This window comes from Stegodyphus dumicola, chromosome 9 (assembly GCF_044657685.1).
Source record: "Stegodyphus dumicola isolate Sdum_Otavi_A_Nest chromosome 9, ASM4465768v1".
In the NCBI taxonomy this organism is placed as follows: domain Eukaryota; kingdom Metazoa; phylum Arthropoda; class Arachnida; order Araneae; family Eresidae; genus Stegodyphus; species Stegodyphus dumicola.
This window is the reverse complement of record NC_140776.1, coordinates 63,414,319-63,430,567: the sequence shown is the minus strand read 5'-3', so window position 1 is coordinate 63,430,567 and position 16,249 is coordinate 63,414,319. Positions and strand designations below refer to the sequence as shown.

The 16,249-nt window shown below is 32.6% G+C and overlaps 1 protein-coding gene across 3 annotated transcripts in view; it reads right to left on the bottom strand.

Annotated features, from left to right (window-relative positions):
* LOC118195157 (protein turtle-like) overlaps positions 1-16,249 on the bottom strand; it is a 1,209,650-nt gene that overhangs the window by 70,385 nt on the left and 1,123,016 nt on the right. For all 3 annotated transcript variants that reach the window (XR_015043000.1, XR_015043001.1, XM_085823517.1), the window contains one exon: positions 9,495-9,628. Coding sequence is in view for 1 of the 3 variants with exons in the window: in XM_085823517.1 (XP_085679643.1) it covers positions 9,495-9,628 (134 nt within the window). In the remaining 2 variants the exon portion in view is untranslated. The remainder of the gene's footprint in view (positions 1-9,494; positions 9,629-16,249) is intronic.

Here is a 16,249-nt window from a genome sequence, read left to right as displayed (position 1 = left end):
AAATGCGCAGCCTAAAATTGAGGAACGTTACTAACGAGCACTTTAACTATGTTGTATGCAGATTCATTGAGCGACAAATGCTTTGTTACTGAATGTTACTAATAAAGCCAGAAGACTTTGAGCAATCGTCACTGATTCACCTTCCGGTATATTGTAAATAGTTATTACACGGTGCTTGTAGAAATTATGATTAATCATGTTTGTAATAAATGATATAAGGCAAAATCCTTGTCTAGTGCGGGATGCATGCAACAATTCAATAGCACGTATGACGCAAAAGATTACATAAAACGTATTGTTATTGCGAAAATGTTCGATGCTCAATGAATTACGCAAATGAGACTGAAATATTAAATTTTATGAAATTATCATCGCAATATAATGTAATTAGAAGTAACAAATAATAAGCAGCTTGATAATTGATGTGTGCTGTATATGTTGGACTTCTAACTTAACCATTTTGCAAATTGTTAACTTTCAGATTTTATGTAAAAATTTAGAAACAAACGCTGGGGAATACAGATAAAAGTTTCTTAAGTTTATGACTCTAATTGTTAAGTTTACTGCATCTGAGTTGGAATCTTCATTTTTTATACGTAAACTGCTTAATAAAAAATTTCCAGAGATAAAAAATAATTTCCAGAGGGAATCATCGAAACATAGTGAAAACTCGGGTGCAACCGAATACTTGGCTTAATACAGAGTTCATAAAAATATCTTAAGGTAAGATATGCAAGATAAGGAACAGCTGGTTGTAAAATTCATCGTCATTGTGGGATAACAGTAGACACATTTCATCATATATTAGGCATGTTCAATCAGGAAGAGGCAAGGCAGTTAGTTATACTAGCAGTTGGAGAATGCGGGCCTTACGGAGGCAGCAGTGAGAGGACTATATGAATTATAGTCATATATCATCTTATTAAAAATGACCTTGAAGTAATGTGATAACATTAATTTCAAAACTTATTACATACCGTTCCGTTAGTTCACCAATTATGAATGTAGATGATGTATTGTACAGCACCGTTATTGAACTCCGAAAAGGATCTCTGGTTATTGTAGAAAAAGGGGTTTTCAGATAATCATTTCGAAGTTCGAAGACGGTAATATTTCCACAATGAATGCATTTGTTTAACTCTTCAGGGAAGTTTGACCAGGCCGTTATCCCTTACTGCGTATCATTCCTGAAGATCTTTTGGCGGGAAACATATATTATTCACAATTATAATTTCTATGCTTAATATTATATATTTCATTTGGAATGAAGGGTAATTGTGCAAATAAACTGTAAACAATATTAAAAATAACTTTATGCTGTACTATATGTGAAAATTATTTTTTAATGTTTTTGTTGATATTGACATCTACCTGTATTCTATTGGAATAAAAATAAATGGTAAAAATTTAAGCTCTTCAAACAAATGAAATAATATTCTAGTAAATTGAAGAGGAAATAAATAATATTCTAGTAAAATGAAAGTTCGGTTAAACAATCTAATAAATATACTAATTAAAGTAAATATAGTAAATATAGTAATTATAGTAATAAATATAGTAATAGCAGTAAGGGATAAGTATAATGAATTAAATTGCAGTAAAAGCATTATTATTTCGTAATCCTTCTTATGCTTTTAGCAATTAAAAGATGTTTTTGTACTTATATTAATGGGTATTATTTCACAGTATGAATATTTTTGCGGGTCAGAAAAAATTATAATGAATATAAACTAATCACTAATTAAGTTCAGACTAATTATATATTTGTATTTAATTTCAGAATTTGTGCAATTTGAAATCAATTTAATGTAGCAATATATGCTCTTGTTGAACACAAGTTATCATCTTAAGGTAATATGGACCCTGAAAATATAATATTGGTTATTGTATATTTAAGTATTATATTTCCAAAGTATTATATTTTCATTTATATTCTATCAGAGCAGCAATGAAACGATTTTGCAATTACAGTTTCAAAATTTATATAATTGCAATGACTTTATAATGATTCATAAAATTGCAAGTATTTTTGATATAATTGAAAACTTTTATATAAAGGTTTACCTATTTAAAGCTTAATTGTACAAAACATATATAGTTCAAAATGTCAGTTTTTCCTCTTTTAGCATAAAGTTAATATTATTTATTAATTTCAATGTTAAAATAGCAGCAAACATTTTATATATATGCACTAATAGATTTCAAAAAATTAAATAAACTTTTTTGAGCAATATAAGCTAACAATAAGCTTGAAAAAATTAATTTTTAGTGTGCCCTTTAGGTTTTGTCCATTATACTTAACTAGAAAGCCCGGCGGTCATACGAAATGACTGTTGTTCTAGATACTATAAATTGTAATTAAAAATGATTTGTGCAAAGATGTCTGGTAATTTAAACTGAACTACCCAGGGTAGGCGGCGAGGACGCCCCTTTACTTACTGCCCCACGGGGTTTCCCCCTTCTACTTGCTTAATTGCTTAGAGTAGAGTGCAATGAAGGAAACCACTGGCGGTACATTTCTTAAGAACCACCGCTAGCTCAATCAATAAAGGTGATTTAAATAATGAAATGTTAATTCTCATATCAAAGATCTCTTTGTACACAACATTTCTTGTGTAGATCTTTCCATCATTTTTAAGCTCGCTTTGCAGAGGACCATCCATTATTTTTAATTTTACATCCGTTCTTTCACTAACGCTTGAACAGGCAACATAAAGTTGACCGTGTCCAAATGCAGACTCAAGTAAAAAAATGCCAACACGCTTAAGTGTTTGGCCCTGAGACTTATTGATGGTCATAGCAAAGGCAAGTTTTACAGGAAATTGTCTACGACTCAATTGAAACGGCAACTCTGTGCCGTGGCAACTTCACCCTATTGGCTAGTACAGTTACGCAAGCAAACAATAAACTATCGGAGACAAACAGACACTTAAGCCGCATATATATATGGGGTGAAGTAACATCATCTCCTCCGACACGGCTGGCTCTCGGGATTCGCGAAGCACACCGTTGGATTTCGCAGTTCCGTGGCACGCCATTTTGACCATTCGCGTCTTCTTTTGACTTTAATTAGCCGAGATATTAATTAAAAACTAATTTTTCCCTACGTTTTCCACTTTTTTTCTTGGTTTTTCCCTATTAGAGGGATTTGGATACGTGCAAAATTCTTTTTTCTCGAATATCTACGAAACGGCGCCGAGTTGAAATTCAAGACACGTATCCTCGGATTCCAAAAAATTCTCCGAATCCATCGATATCGTTCTCATCTTCGTACAACTTTAATCGGCTCAGATATTAATTAAAAACTGCGGAAATGTTAATTTCCGTGCTCATTTTTCCGAGTGGCAACAATAAACTATCGGCGACACACACTTTAGCCCCTTATATATATAAAAGATGTTAAGTTCTTCCCAGTGCTCTCGATCAGAAGTAGATAAGACTCGTGCATTTTACTTTAATTAAATGAAACGCGTGGTAAAAATAAAATAATGAAATATTAAATATAATTTTAAGTAGTCTGAAAACAAATAATATATTTTATTTTGAGCTAAATTAAATGTATCTATTTTAAATAACAAGTATAATTACTCGAAATTAACATCGTGCGGAATAAATTCGTAGACTTTAAATTTTAGGTTAAAAAAATAAAAGCGTATATTTAACTATTTCCTAATTTTGCCTTTTTACCTGTTCAGGATGCATATTGAAATGTTTATAAATACGGTGTAAATGAAATGATTAAAAAAATATTCCTATATTTTCTATGCTCAGTAAAAATACGGAGTAGCATGCATAATTTATGTATCTACTGTATACATGCATACTTAATGCTGATTGATTGTTACTTTTTCTGAATTTTCTTCTGCATGTGGGATTAATCAGAGTTTTTGATGCAAGTATTCATAAATGCACATTATATTTCTTGCAAAGTAATATCGCAGAACCCTTTTCTCAGAATAAAATCCAGTGTGGCTTAGAGTAATCAATTGGTACAGTATATGGAATATAGTTTGAATAATAAAGTGAGAAGCTCATAAGCATTACAAAGAGTTCAGTAGCAGAAGAACAAACTAGAATATATGTTATAAAGAAATATTGTTGAAGACTGAAACATCTTTAGCAAAGAAGAAAAACACTGCGTTGTTATAATAAATGGGTCACTGCAGAGAAGAACTGCATTTTATGCTTGCGAATATGATCTACAATACACACTTACCATTTCTAACTTTTGAAACTTTAAAATACAGAATTTTTGTCATATCTATATACAGTCAGCTATCTCTATTAATTACTACCATTAATCAGCTAATAGTGTTTGTCAAGCACTCAGGAAGTACACTCAGGAAAACGCTGAGCACATATTACCATTAAAAAATCACATTAGAATTTTGAGTTGAAAATGATAAAATGTCAATAAAGCATTAATCCGTAATCATTTGAATTTTAATTACAAACATTAATTTGATTTTATAGTTTTATTTATTCTCAAATGATAGAATTTAGACTTTTATAAATCTGCACTTACTAAAAATTCTGCGTATGTACAATGCGTTTCAGATTTCTGCCCAGAAGTCCTTATCTAAGAAGTCATCTAATTTCTTATCTATATCCAAGAAATAAACTACTAGAAAAAACTGCTTAAAAATAATAAAGACATACTTGGATATTTAACTTAAAATTCAAGAAGCTTATTTTGAAAAATCTTTTAGTGATGTCTTGGAATCACGTGGGATATTATTCAGAATTGCACCAGCAGCATCTCTTTCCTGTTTTCAAACTAACGATTTCATTCCAGTCAATGGGAATAGAACACTTATCCACGACTACGCGCTTTTTACCTTCTATTTCGAAATTAGATACGTTTTCTGTTTATGCTTTAATACGTGCCATTCTAATAATTATTTGTTTACATTTTTAGTAGCAGGCTCATTTATTGAATATCAGTGATTTAATTCATAGATTTCAAGGATTTAGTGTAATGCTTTTTCCGGGACATTTAAAACCAACTTTTCTTGCCTTTATAAGGAAAACAAATGCCAGGGGATGATAACAGAGATCTGCTACACTTGTAATCCTGGGCTCGAGGTTTGTGGGTATAGTCCGTAATCAGGTTTTGATAAGACTGTGAACAAAAATCTGAATCATCCATGCCGTAAACGCTATTGAAATTTTAAACACTTACTTACGATGACGACTGATGGCATTTTACCTTATCATTCTTACTAAGAGAATCACATTCATCCAACACATTTTGAAACAACATCAGTTTTGCAACAAATATTTCCAGCCAACCAAAGTTAAAAATAAATTTCTTTGTTTGAAAGTTAATGCACATTAAGTATAACGCTTCTCTTAAACGTTTTGACATTCACGCGAAAACAATCCAAAATTAAAACGTAAAATGTTTTATGGCTAAAAACCTCCTTTTTGTATTTGCGTCACCATTTTAAGCTCCAGGACCGATGATAGGTTGATAAAATTTACTTTATCAAAAGAAACATTTCAGAGCTCTGGAACTTTCGACTCGTACAGATGTTTAGAGTATCACAGAATAAAATCAGTAGTTACACTTCAAACTACTATGAACACTAAAGACAAAGCAGTGCAAAGCACATCTAAAAGGCGAAGCCTTCACGGATATTTCGAAACTCCGAAGTCGCTCTAAGCTGACAACTCACAACAACAAACGAGAGCAAATACTTTCTACAGTCTTATATAGCTTTCCCTCGGCCACATAGAAATTTCTAGTGCTTCTTGAGAGTACTGGAAGGCATATGAGGCCGAATAGAGTTACCGCTACATACGAAATCAATTACAATTGTTCAATTGCACTATCTATTACGGTAATACACAAACGGAACAAAACGTCACCAAGTTAGGCAACTTTTGGCGGTTTATGGCCAAATAGGTCGCCAAAACCGTTGCTATCTTGGCGACATCTCGCCAAATTAACAAAATAACCATTTTCTCAATGTTAAATAAACTTGCCCCTGTATTCTTATTTTACCGCACAGCATTGTCTCTCTAGATTTTTATGTTACATTATATATTTCACTAGAAAACTATATATCTCACTCAGAAAGAAATTGAATTTCTTGTGAACAATATTTTTTATGTAGAATACTCTGATTCTGAAGAATCATGTAAAAAGGCAAAAGTGAATCTGAGCTTTCTGCAGATAATATTATAATTTTTTTAATGACTGTGAATAAAATGATAATTTTTATGGAAAAAAGCAATTCAAATGGTGCAAAAAAGAACCAAATCGGGCGGTACGAACACCTAAGCATAACACAATAATTCAGCTCCTTGGTCTGAAACAGCCTGCAAAAAGAGATTCTCAACGCACTGGGAAAACGGTGCACCACCAGGGTGCCTGAAGGACCCTACCCCTTGTAGAACAGATATGCTATTTCGAATACTGTCATGAGTAACTTGTATATATTTAGAACTTTTTTATATAAATATTAATAATTAAACCATGTTTTTAGTTTTTTTTAATTATAAGAATAGAAATAAGATAAGAGATAAATTCAAAGATAAATTTCTAAAAAAAAAAGACTAAAGTGTGCGTAGACGTGAAGTACTATCTCGGAAGGCCGACAAAGGATGAATGAGTTGGCTATAGAGCTGGCTGATGCAGAAACAAAATTCATATAAATAATAGGCAAAGTAGTGTGTTTCTTGGTGCACTAGTAATAATTAAACCTTAAATCTATTACACAATATTAAGAGGTATAAATAATCAGATTAATAAGTTATATAATATGGGTACTAAGTATGGCCATAGGCCGTTTACTATTATTTGGGTCATTAAAGTCGTAATTGTAAATCCTTATAACTGGGTTGTTGATATTAACAAGATTGGCATAAAAGTTCCGGGCTAGCCGGCAGTAAAAACACTTAAGATGTTACATTATATAGAAAAATAAAATAATTTCACATATAATTGCATTAAAATTATCTATCTATGCATAAAATTCGTAAGAATAACTTTCGTATTTATATTTTTTACACTTGTGTTTTCTGCCATTTTCCTTTGCGATAAATTGCGAGCAGCATTTTCAATAGATTTTATCAAAATTTGATATTTTTACTACTTCTTTTACAGATACCTTAGAGCATAAGACAAATGTAAGTAAAATTTAAAAAAATACATTATACACAGAACTATTAGAAGGTTACATATAGAGACTGTAGATAGCTATTGCAATAATATCAAATGGGGAAATGAAATCTTTTGACATCACGTGAGTATTGATTCTATTTAAGATAGCTGTTCCTGACAACTACGTAGGGTAGAAATAAGACTAGTAGTAAATTTAATCTGTGTTAAAATGTGATGAGTTATTTAATGAGTGGATGTATGACATATGATGAATTTCTTCCGTATGATAAATTACATTACATTTGCAAAATATGAGATCAGTGATTCAGAAATGGTATTTAACAATTATGCATGATAAAAATAGTTGTTCTACGAGTATAATAATAAAGACCTGAAAGTTCAATTCATTATCAGCTTTATTATTTGCTGGCGTATTTGAGATGCTACCGAAATTACATCTTACCGGTCATTTTCGTTGTGTTATTGTTCTGAATACGATCAGGGATTGCTATTTCTAGTCATGGAGAATCGAGTTATAACAATGACTACCACTATTTATTTACTTTCTGAGAAGTACTGATCATACCCAGTGGCAGTCTTCGATGAAATGATGTCGCTATGAGCCATTTCACTGTAATCATTTGGATAACAAAGGGTCAATAAGAAAATATGCAAAAATATGCAGCATAAATTTATTTTAACGCAATTTCCACCATAAGCGATGAAATACAAGGGCTATCCAGAAAGTAGATTACGTTTTGGAATAAAAAAATAAACAAAGTATAGGAAACAAATTTTATTATATACAGATGAAAGCCACACTCAAATACTACTTTTCTACATAGTCACCATACAAATTAAGGCATTTATCGTAGCGATGTACGAGCTTGGAAATTCCTTCGTCGAAAAATTCGGCCGCCTGCGCCTTCAACCACTTCGTTACCTCTTCTTGCAGCTGTGCGTCGTCATCAAAACGCTGCATAGCCAGCCACTTCTTCATTGCTGGGAATAGGTGGAAGTCGCTCGGTGCCAGGTCGGGACTGTACGGCGGATGAGGAAACAACTCCCACTTAAAAGATTCAAGAACTTTACGAGTGACATTTGCCGTGTGGGGCCGGGCGTTGTCGTGAATCAACAAGATCTTAGAGCTCAACATTCCTCTGCGCTTGTTTTGAATTGCTCTTCTGAGTTTTTGGAGAGTTTGGCAATACCTTTGAGAGTTTATTGTAGTGCCTCTTTCCAGGAAGTCCACCAAAATTACACCTTTTCTGTCCCAAAAAACAGTCGCCATCATCTTCCTTGCCGACATTGTTTGCATGCATTTCTTGGGTTTTTGGGGAGAACTTGTGTGCCCCCACTGCATTGATTGCAATTTCGTTTCACAGTTCACATGTTTCACCCATGTTTCGTCACCAGTAACGATGCGATCGAGTAAAGAGTCACCATCCTTATGGTAAGCGTCCAAAAAGTTCAACGCTGCAGCCATTCGCTGATTTTTGTGGTTCTCTGTCAAGATTTTTGGAATCCATCTTGCACAAAACTTGTGGTAACCAAGCTTTTCGCTGATGATTTCGTGCAACAAACTTCGCGAAATTTGTGGAAAACTCAAAGAAAGTTCCGTTATTGTGAAATTTCGATTTTCACGGACTTTAGCATCGACTTTTTCGAGAAGTTCGGCGGTCACTATGCTGGGTCTCCCACTTCGATCTTCGTCGTGAACATTGGTTCGGCCATTTTGAAATCTTATGACCCACTGACGCACTCCACCTTCAGTGATAATGTTGTCCCCATACACTTCACGAAGCTGCCGATAGATTTCTATCGGTTTACAGTTTTTTGCAGTCAGAAACCTTATTACTGAGCGCACCTCGCAGCTCGCGGGATTTTCAATTAACGCAGACATTTCAAACCGTCACAGTATCTGAACGGAGCACAGCACGAACCTCTCACTAGCACGGCTAGATGCAGACTGAGCTGCGCAACGCTCTGACCCCAAGATGGCCGCGCTAGCCCCGCCCCTAGCGGACACAGACGGAAACGTAATCTACTTCCTGGATGGCCCTCGTAACATGATGCCACAGATATGTTCGAGTACAAAACCTTAATTCTGAACGCCGCATCCTAAGAAGCTGGCCGCCATGTGAAAATTTAATATTAAGTAAAATTTCTTTTTTTATCAATGACGCTCTTTTGAAGTGTTCATTTTTAGAGAATTTTTTTTTCATAAGTCTTATGAATAACACGAAAAATGTACATGGTTATTTACTGATACTCTCATACATATTTTTACATGTGTATCACAAATATTATTTCTTTCAACAAAAATGTAATTCTATATGTTAGGAAATTAATATGAAAAGCGAAAATACAGCGAAATGCTACATACTTCAGAATGGCTCTGATCGGTCAGGGGCAATAACGACTCATAATTGTCTTGCTTCTGTTTGAATATTTTGTACATTTCTTCATTCATACGACGTGTACGCTCCAAGTGAATGCTTTTGGCGTCTGGCGTATATACTACAAAGAAAGAGAAAACATTAAATTTCAATTCAAATACAAATTTAATGCATATTAATGAAAATATAAATTATTAGTTCAGATAAATATAACAGTATAGTAAGTAAAACATTTCATTCCTGCATTTGAAAAAATAGAACAAATATTCTTTCTCGAAACTTTTCATACTTTTTGGAATAACTATTTGGAAAAATTGTGCATGACATCCGACATTAATATTGTAAAAAATTAGTTTCACAAGTTTGATGTTGATTTCAAATCAGAAAGATTTTGACAAATACTTCATATCTTCAATTTATTTGATTGCACAGATTCTCTTCGCGAAGAAGAGAGATAATAGTAATGTCGTTTCTGCGCATTGTATTGTTTCTGCGCTTTACCGGAAAGTAATGTCGTTTCTGCGCATGTCGACAACAACATGCTAAGGGCAGAAGGGGAAGCAAATGCATGTCAAAGACTCTTAACCACCCTTGGTCGACCATCCAAGAACATTTAAAGCAGAATTGAAAAATAAGCAAAGCAGGTGTTTGAGTCCCCCATAATCTGTTCGAAAAGAACAAAGCCAACCTATCCATCACATGCAACATATTGCTTCAACGGCACAATACAGAACCAGTTTTTGATCGTTCGATTAGTGGAGACAAAAACATAAGTCCTATATGATAATCCAAAACTCAAAAGGCAGTTTTAATAGGGGTTACAAAGGGTTTACATCCCGAAAATGCGCTTCTGGGTGTTTGATGGAGTATTCGAGGAACTGTTCATTTTGAATTGCTGAAACGTAGGAAAACTGTTAATGTAGACCTTTATTGTGAACAATTGGATCTAGTGAACCACTCTTTAATCGAAAAATATCTGGCGATTGTCAACGGCAAAGGCGTCATTCTGCAAGACCGCACTGTGCAAGACGAACACTGGAAAAATATAATGAATTGGGGTAGGATATACTACCTCACCCACTATATTCGCCTGATATCGCACCCTCTGATTTCTATTTATTCCAATCCCTACAACAATTTCTTAGTGACAAAAAATTTGAAAATTTGAATGATGTCCAAAATGCCATTTAGAGATATTTTACTCAAAAACCAATTGATTTTTATCGGTCTGGGATTGAAATTGGCATATTAGATGGCAAAAGGTTGCTGATAACGAGGATGATTATATTATTGATTAAAATAAAAACTTGTTACAAATTTATTCGTTTCAATTTAATGTAAGAAAGCGACATTACTTTCCGGTCCCCCTATTATTATCTTTCGAAATGGATGAAACTTTTCCAAATTGAGATAAAAGCCAAAACACAGGAATAGGTCCAAATTAAAGTGTAAGGATAGACTAAAATAATCAAATACGGAAATACACAGAGGTCTGAGAAACCATTTAAAGGATTTACTATGCGATAACTTGGCTGACTGGGAAAATCCTAGTATCTGTAAATCGCTTCACATGAAATAAAGAGATAGTACAAATGAGGAAATAGTAAAGAACTTTACTGTACACTTACTAATTTAATTACTCTTTTGTGCTTAAACGATCTGTATATATATGTCTAGCAGGATTGCAAATATGTTAGCCAATGCCATGAATTATCGAGAAATATTTGCAAGGTTTTGTTATTCACATTACAGATGTGAAGCTTTATTTTTTAAATTTGTTTTTTAATTGCTATCAATGCTTTTGTTTTTGAGAAAGAGGAAAACCTCAGTATTCAAGTAAATACATTTTAAAAAAATATCTTCAAAATCTATTAAATTCGGTAGAAACACGTTCTAGCCTGAAGGAAACAGTAAGTTAAATTCTACAAGACTGCTACTTGATTTCTAATCGTACTTATGAATTAATCCATATAACGTTTCATGTGAGAAACTATTTCTTCATTTCTTACTGATTCTAGCGGAAAGTGTTCAGTGGTATATTTTGGTTATTTGCAAAATGTATAATGAGGTTATCGTGAGAGGGTGAAGTAAACAGTTTCGTTATTTACAGCGGAACTGAATTAGTTTCATTAAACTAAGCAAGTAATTTCGGACTTAAAAAACTCTGATTAGGTAATACCATTCAAAAAACTTCTGCAATTTGCTGGGCATATTCTGGCTGCTTTTTCAGTATAATAATTTGTTTTGTGATTTAAATAAGGTTAAAATTAATTTAAGAAGGAATTTAATTTTTAATTTTAAATTTCTAGTTATACGGAATTAATTTTCATTAATTTTACCCAATTCATTTCATGCATCAAATAAAATTCACTAGCACATTGTATGCTAACGAAACTATAAAACCGTTCATTAAAATGGGACTAGCAATATAATCTCTATTCGTTAAGCATCACATTTGGAAATCTCTTTTAAGTTTAAAAATAAAGGTATGTCGAAATTTGAAGACATTTACATATAGAAAAACAGCTATTTATAAATCTCTCCCTTTGAAATTATTATCACATATTTCTGCAACGTACAGAGTCTTCAATTATGAATAGTGGGATTTCATGAAGTCTTTGTAAGATGCTTTGAAGTTTTTATTATGCGAAATGGATTGAAAATGCTTTTATTTAATTTAGTCATTCGGAAAGATACGGGAAAGATTCAATATGCACTTATATTAACATCGAGACAGACATCATTGTGATCGTTCCATTCTAAGCTTAATGTTTATACGATTCTGTAAAGGCAATTGAGATTAAAAGATCCTTTCACTGTAAATCTCATCTTTTGCAAAATAATTATAATAAACTTGCATACAACCATGAATAAATCTTCTATCAACTGCTTTGAAAGTAAGTTTTGCATCATTTTGAATCTGCATTGCTCATTTTAGAATCAGCCGACCGAATTTAATGATTTAAATAAGAGATAATTGAATACGAAATGAAAAAAAATGATTCTTTTAATTGAATGCGAAATTTAAATGTTCCAGTCAGAAGCTTTAGACGCGGAAAATCCACATTCTTATACTGTTGTATGGCTTTGAAGCATGGATAGGTACAAAATTTAGTATTTCAATGGAAGCACTATGTTAAACATAATAAACGCAAATAAAATTCTCCTTTGTAGTCCATTACCAAATCTAGAGACTCTGTTGAAGTTTTAAATACCTTAGAAGTTACATAAATTAGAAGCCACATAAAGTATAAGAAGCAAGACTTCGAACAAGATGCAGTCAGTGCAATGGCACCTTTTGTATGAATTTAATTCTTCAAGACGCAAATCAAGAAAGCAAACACTTGCATTTACATTCGATTTCCATTAATATTACAAAGAATTTCAATGTAGGGAAAATGTTCAAGAGAAATTTACTTTCAAACCTCTTGCAAGGGTCCCTGTTTAGGGAAGGTCTTTGCATTTAAATTTAACGCTCTGAAGTTAATCAAATGAATTCAGCTGTGGTGAACAGATGAAGATGAACGTAAATGAAAATAAAGTGAATCATTTCTCATAGGAATTATTTAGAAATCTTACGCAACTAATGTTAATGAACTATTTGCTGAAAGTAACTGAACAGAATCATTGCAACCTTATTCTAATTGCCTAAATTGCACTGTAACGTAAAATTTCTATTAGAACTCTTTATCTTGTGTACCTTTCAATGCGTTGCACAAGTAAAAGTATAAAAATAATTATAACGTATTTTTTACTACAATAACTCGCAAATTCAAAAAGGTATTTTTTTTCGAAACAGAACATATCCGTTTACAAGAGCTGTAGTGCTTAAGTAATAAAATGGGTGTTTTTTATTCTTCACATACATCGTATCAAGCAACAAAGATAATGTATTGGTGCAAAAATGGGATACATCTTGTGTAGTAATAAGAAAAGTTAGCATAAAAATTGATATGTCATAATTGTATTATTTTTTCTATTTTGAAATAAACAGTTTGAAACATTATGCCCTCCTTATCTGCAGAACACATGTCAAATCTTTGAGTCTTCATCGATTGTTCACTGTCGTAAAATCACAAACAGAATAATCTTAATGCTACTTTAACGTTATACCAGCTGACGCATGTCTAGTCAGAAAAATGAAATTCAAGTACACAGGCGGTCCTTGGAAAATCCCAAATTCAGTTATTGGAGGTAAGAAGAGATCCCAAGATTATCACAAGTGTCAACATTCAAACGTGTTTTAAGCCGATACATAAAAATGTCCTTTAGCCATTAATTTACAGTACGAAATTTCATGGGAGTTATTAAATTTTGGACGATTCATGTTTCCTTTTCTCACTATGGGAAGCCTGCAGACTTATTACCAACAATCTCACAGTAAAGGAAAACTAGTGCACAACTATCTCTTTGCAAAGCTCTTTGAGAATCTGAGCACATCGCATCACTCAATGATAATCTTTAACTGAATCGACCAAATTGTTTGAATAGCTGAATTGACCAAATTGCTTGAATAGTCAGGTAATATATCAAGTCTTTAGAAAAGAATTTTATCTCAGAAGTTGACTTACAACTATGTAAACATCCTTAAATTATCCCCCAAAATTAGTAATATGTGCGGATTCTAATTAAAAAAATTAATCTTTGGATTTGTGAAGACAGGCGGGCGACTTATCACCCTCTTATAGCACCTTACTAAAGTAACTCTTACACAGAATAAGTTTTAAAGCAAATAATTACATTAGGTCATCAGCCTAACAGCTATAAATTATGTGTAATAACAGAAACAATTTCCACAGCTTGCAATAATAACATAGAGTGAAAGTAAAACTTATGCATTAAAATATCATATTTGTAAATTAAACGCGCCTTAGCTCTCTGCCTCAGGCCATCTACTTATGCCTGTAATTACAGCTAGTAAAGTCCATTTAAGTACGAAAAAAAGAATAGTAGCGACAGAATCAGTGACAGTTATCACAAGCTCTCTCTCTCTCTTTCAAACTCAAGAACTGCATATTTAAGTACATTAAATTATTTTCATTCCGATGGAAGTCGACGAAAGTTGATTTGAAAGTAATGGCAAAAAGCTGAAACGATTGGTTAATAAACTTAAAACATTACAAGTATAGATGCCAATAATTTTATGAAAAGGAAAAGGTTGCAGTGCACACCAGAGTTAGTTCTGATGTAGAAGATTACATAATTCGAATATTAAATTTATTTATGTATACGAATGGAGGTCTGAAAATAGACCAATGAAAAGATCGAATAAATAGTAGGATCATTTGCTTGGTTCTAAATAAATAGGCTATTTAAATATTTCGAAAAGGCACATGATATTAATTACCTTGTAAAGACTAATAAGAATTTATTTGATACGGCAGACATGAAAAATGAGTAATTGCCTCGCCAGAACTCGAACCTGTACCTCTCGAATATTCTGAATGTGCTACCGTTACACCACTAAGGCATGCAGAAAGGAGGGAGGAAGTACCTTATAACCTCAAAAATGTAATAATTTGTTATATATAACATAGCAATAATAATTAAATAATCTCCTTCCAAAAATGCAAGAAACTCGCTTTAAAATCATTCTCCTTCCAGGCACCTATGAAATAATATGAAGTTAGCATTTGGAGACTAATATAAGTCAACATGTGGAAAACATCCTCAAGAGATATATCTTACCATTCCGCCCAGCGAAGACGGACTGGAAGTTTAGACAGAACCCATCACCGCAATACTTTCCTCAATAAAAAGCCAGTTTCTTCTGCTTTTTTTGGTTGTGAAAATATTACTCATTTATAACGAATTACGTTTTTCTGCACTATGTACTTATTAGCAGTTTAAAGAAATCGAAAGACCAATATTGTTTGATAAAATCAGACATTTTATATGGCTCAGTAGAGAAAGGGTAGTTATTAAAGTGCTCATTATAAAATTGTATTAAGTTATGTACAAAACGTATTATTCCTTTACATGCAAAATTCAAACAGATTATAATAATGAACAGTTTGAGAACTAGTTACAGTTTGATAACAAACCATGTGGAATAATTAGTCGCGGAAACGAGTAGAATTTTTTGTGGTCGTTTCTCCTTAAACTCAATCTAATTATTTTCAAAATAAGCACTAAAATCAATAAATTAGTTTTCTAATATACGAGCGAATTTTTCCAGTAAAGAAAAAGAACGTTTTTGCTTCGAATATTTGTATAATATATCAGATTTTCATAAAACCTTATGTCCAAATCTATGTAATTTATTTTTGTAGGGAATATATGAAAGACAAGTCTAATTAGCTTTATCTAATCAGAAATATTAAAACAACTTCTGATATGCAAATCAAAATTTACGTCATCTGATGGTTAATCAAGTGCTTTGTAAACTTAATATTTGAGTCAATTCCCATAATATAGGATTTGATTTCAGGGATTAATGAATAATTAAAATGGTTTGTTACGGCCCCAAAATATCTTTTGGAAGAATCTGTAAAGAGGCGAATTATCGGCCATTGGAGAAGCAGGGCCCACAAACCTGGAAGCAGTGTGATGTGGGAATATTTTTAGTTAAACAATCTCTGGAAACAACTTCAGAATTCATGAACTGTCGTAAGGAAGCTTGGAAATGGTCCTAAACGAATAACAGCAGCTTCTCAAGATCAAATTCCAGAAATAAATTACTGTAGTTACATTAACTGTAAATGAATAAATAAAATGAAACAGTTGTATCACTGCAAACTTT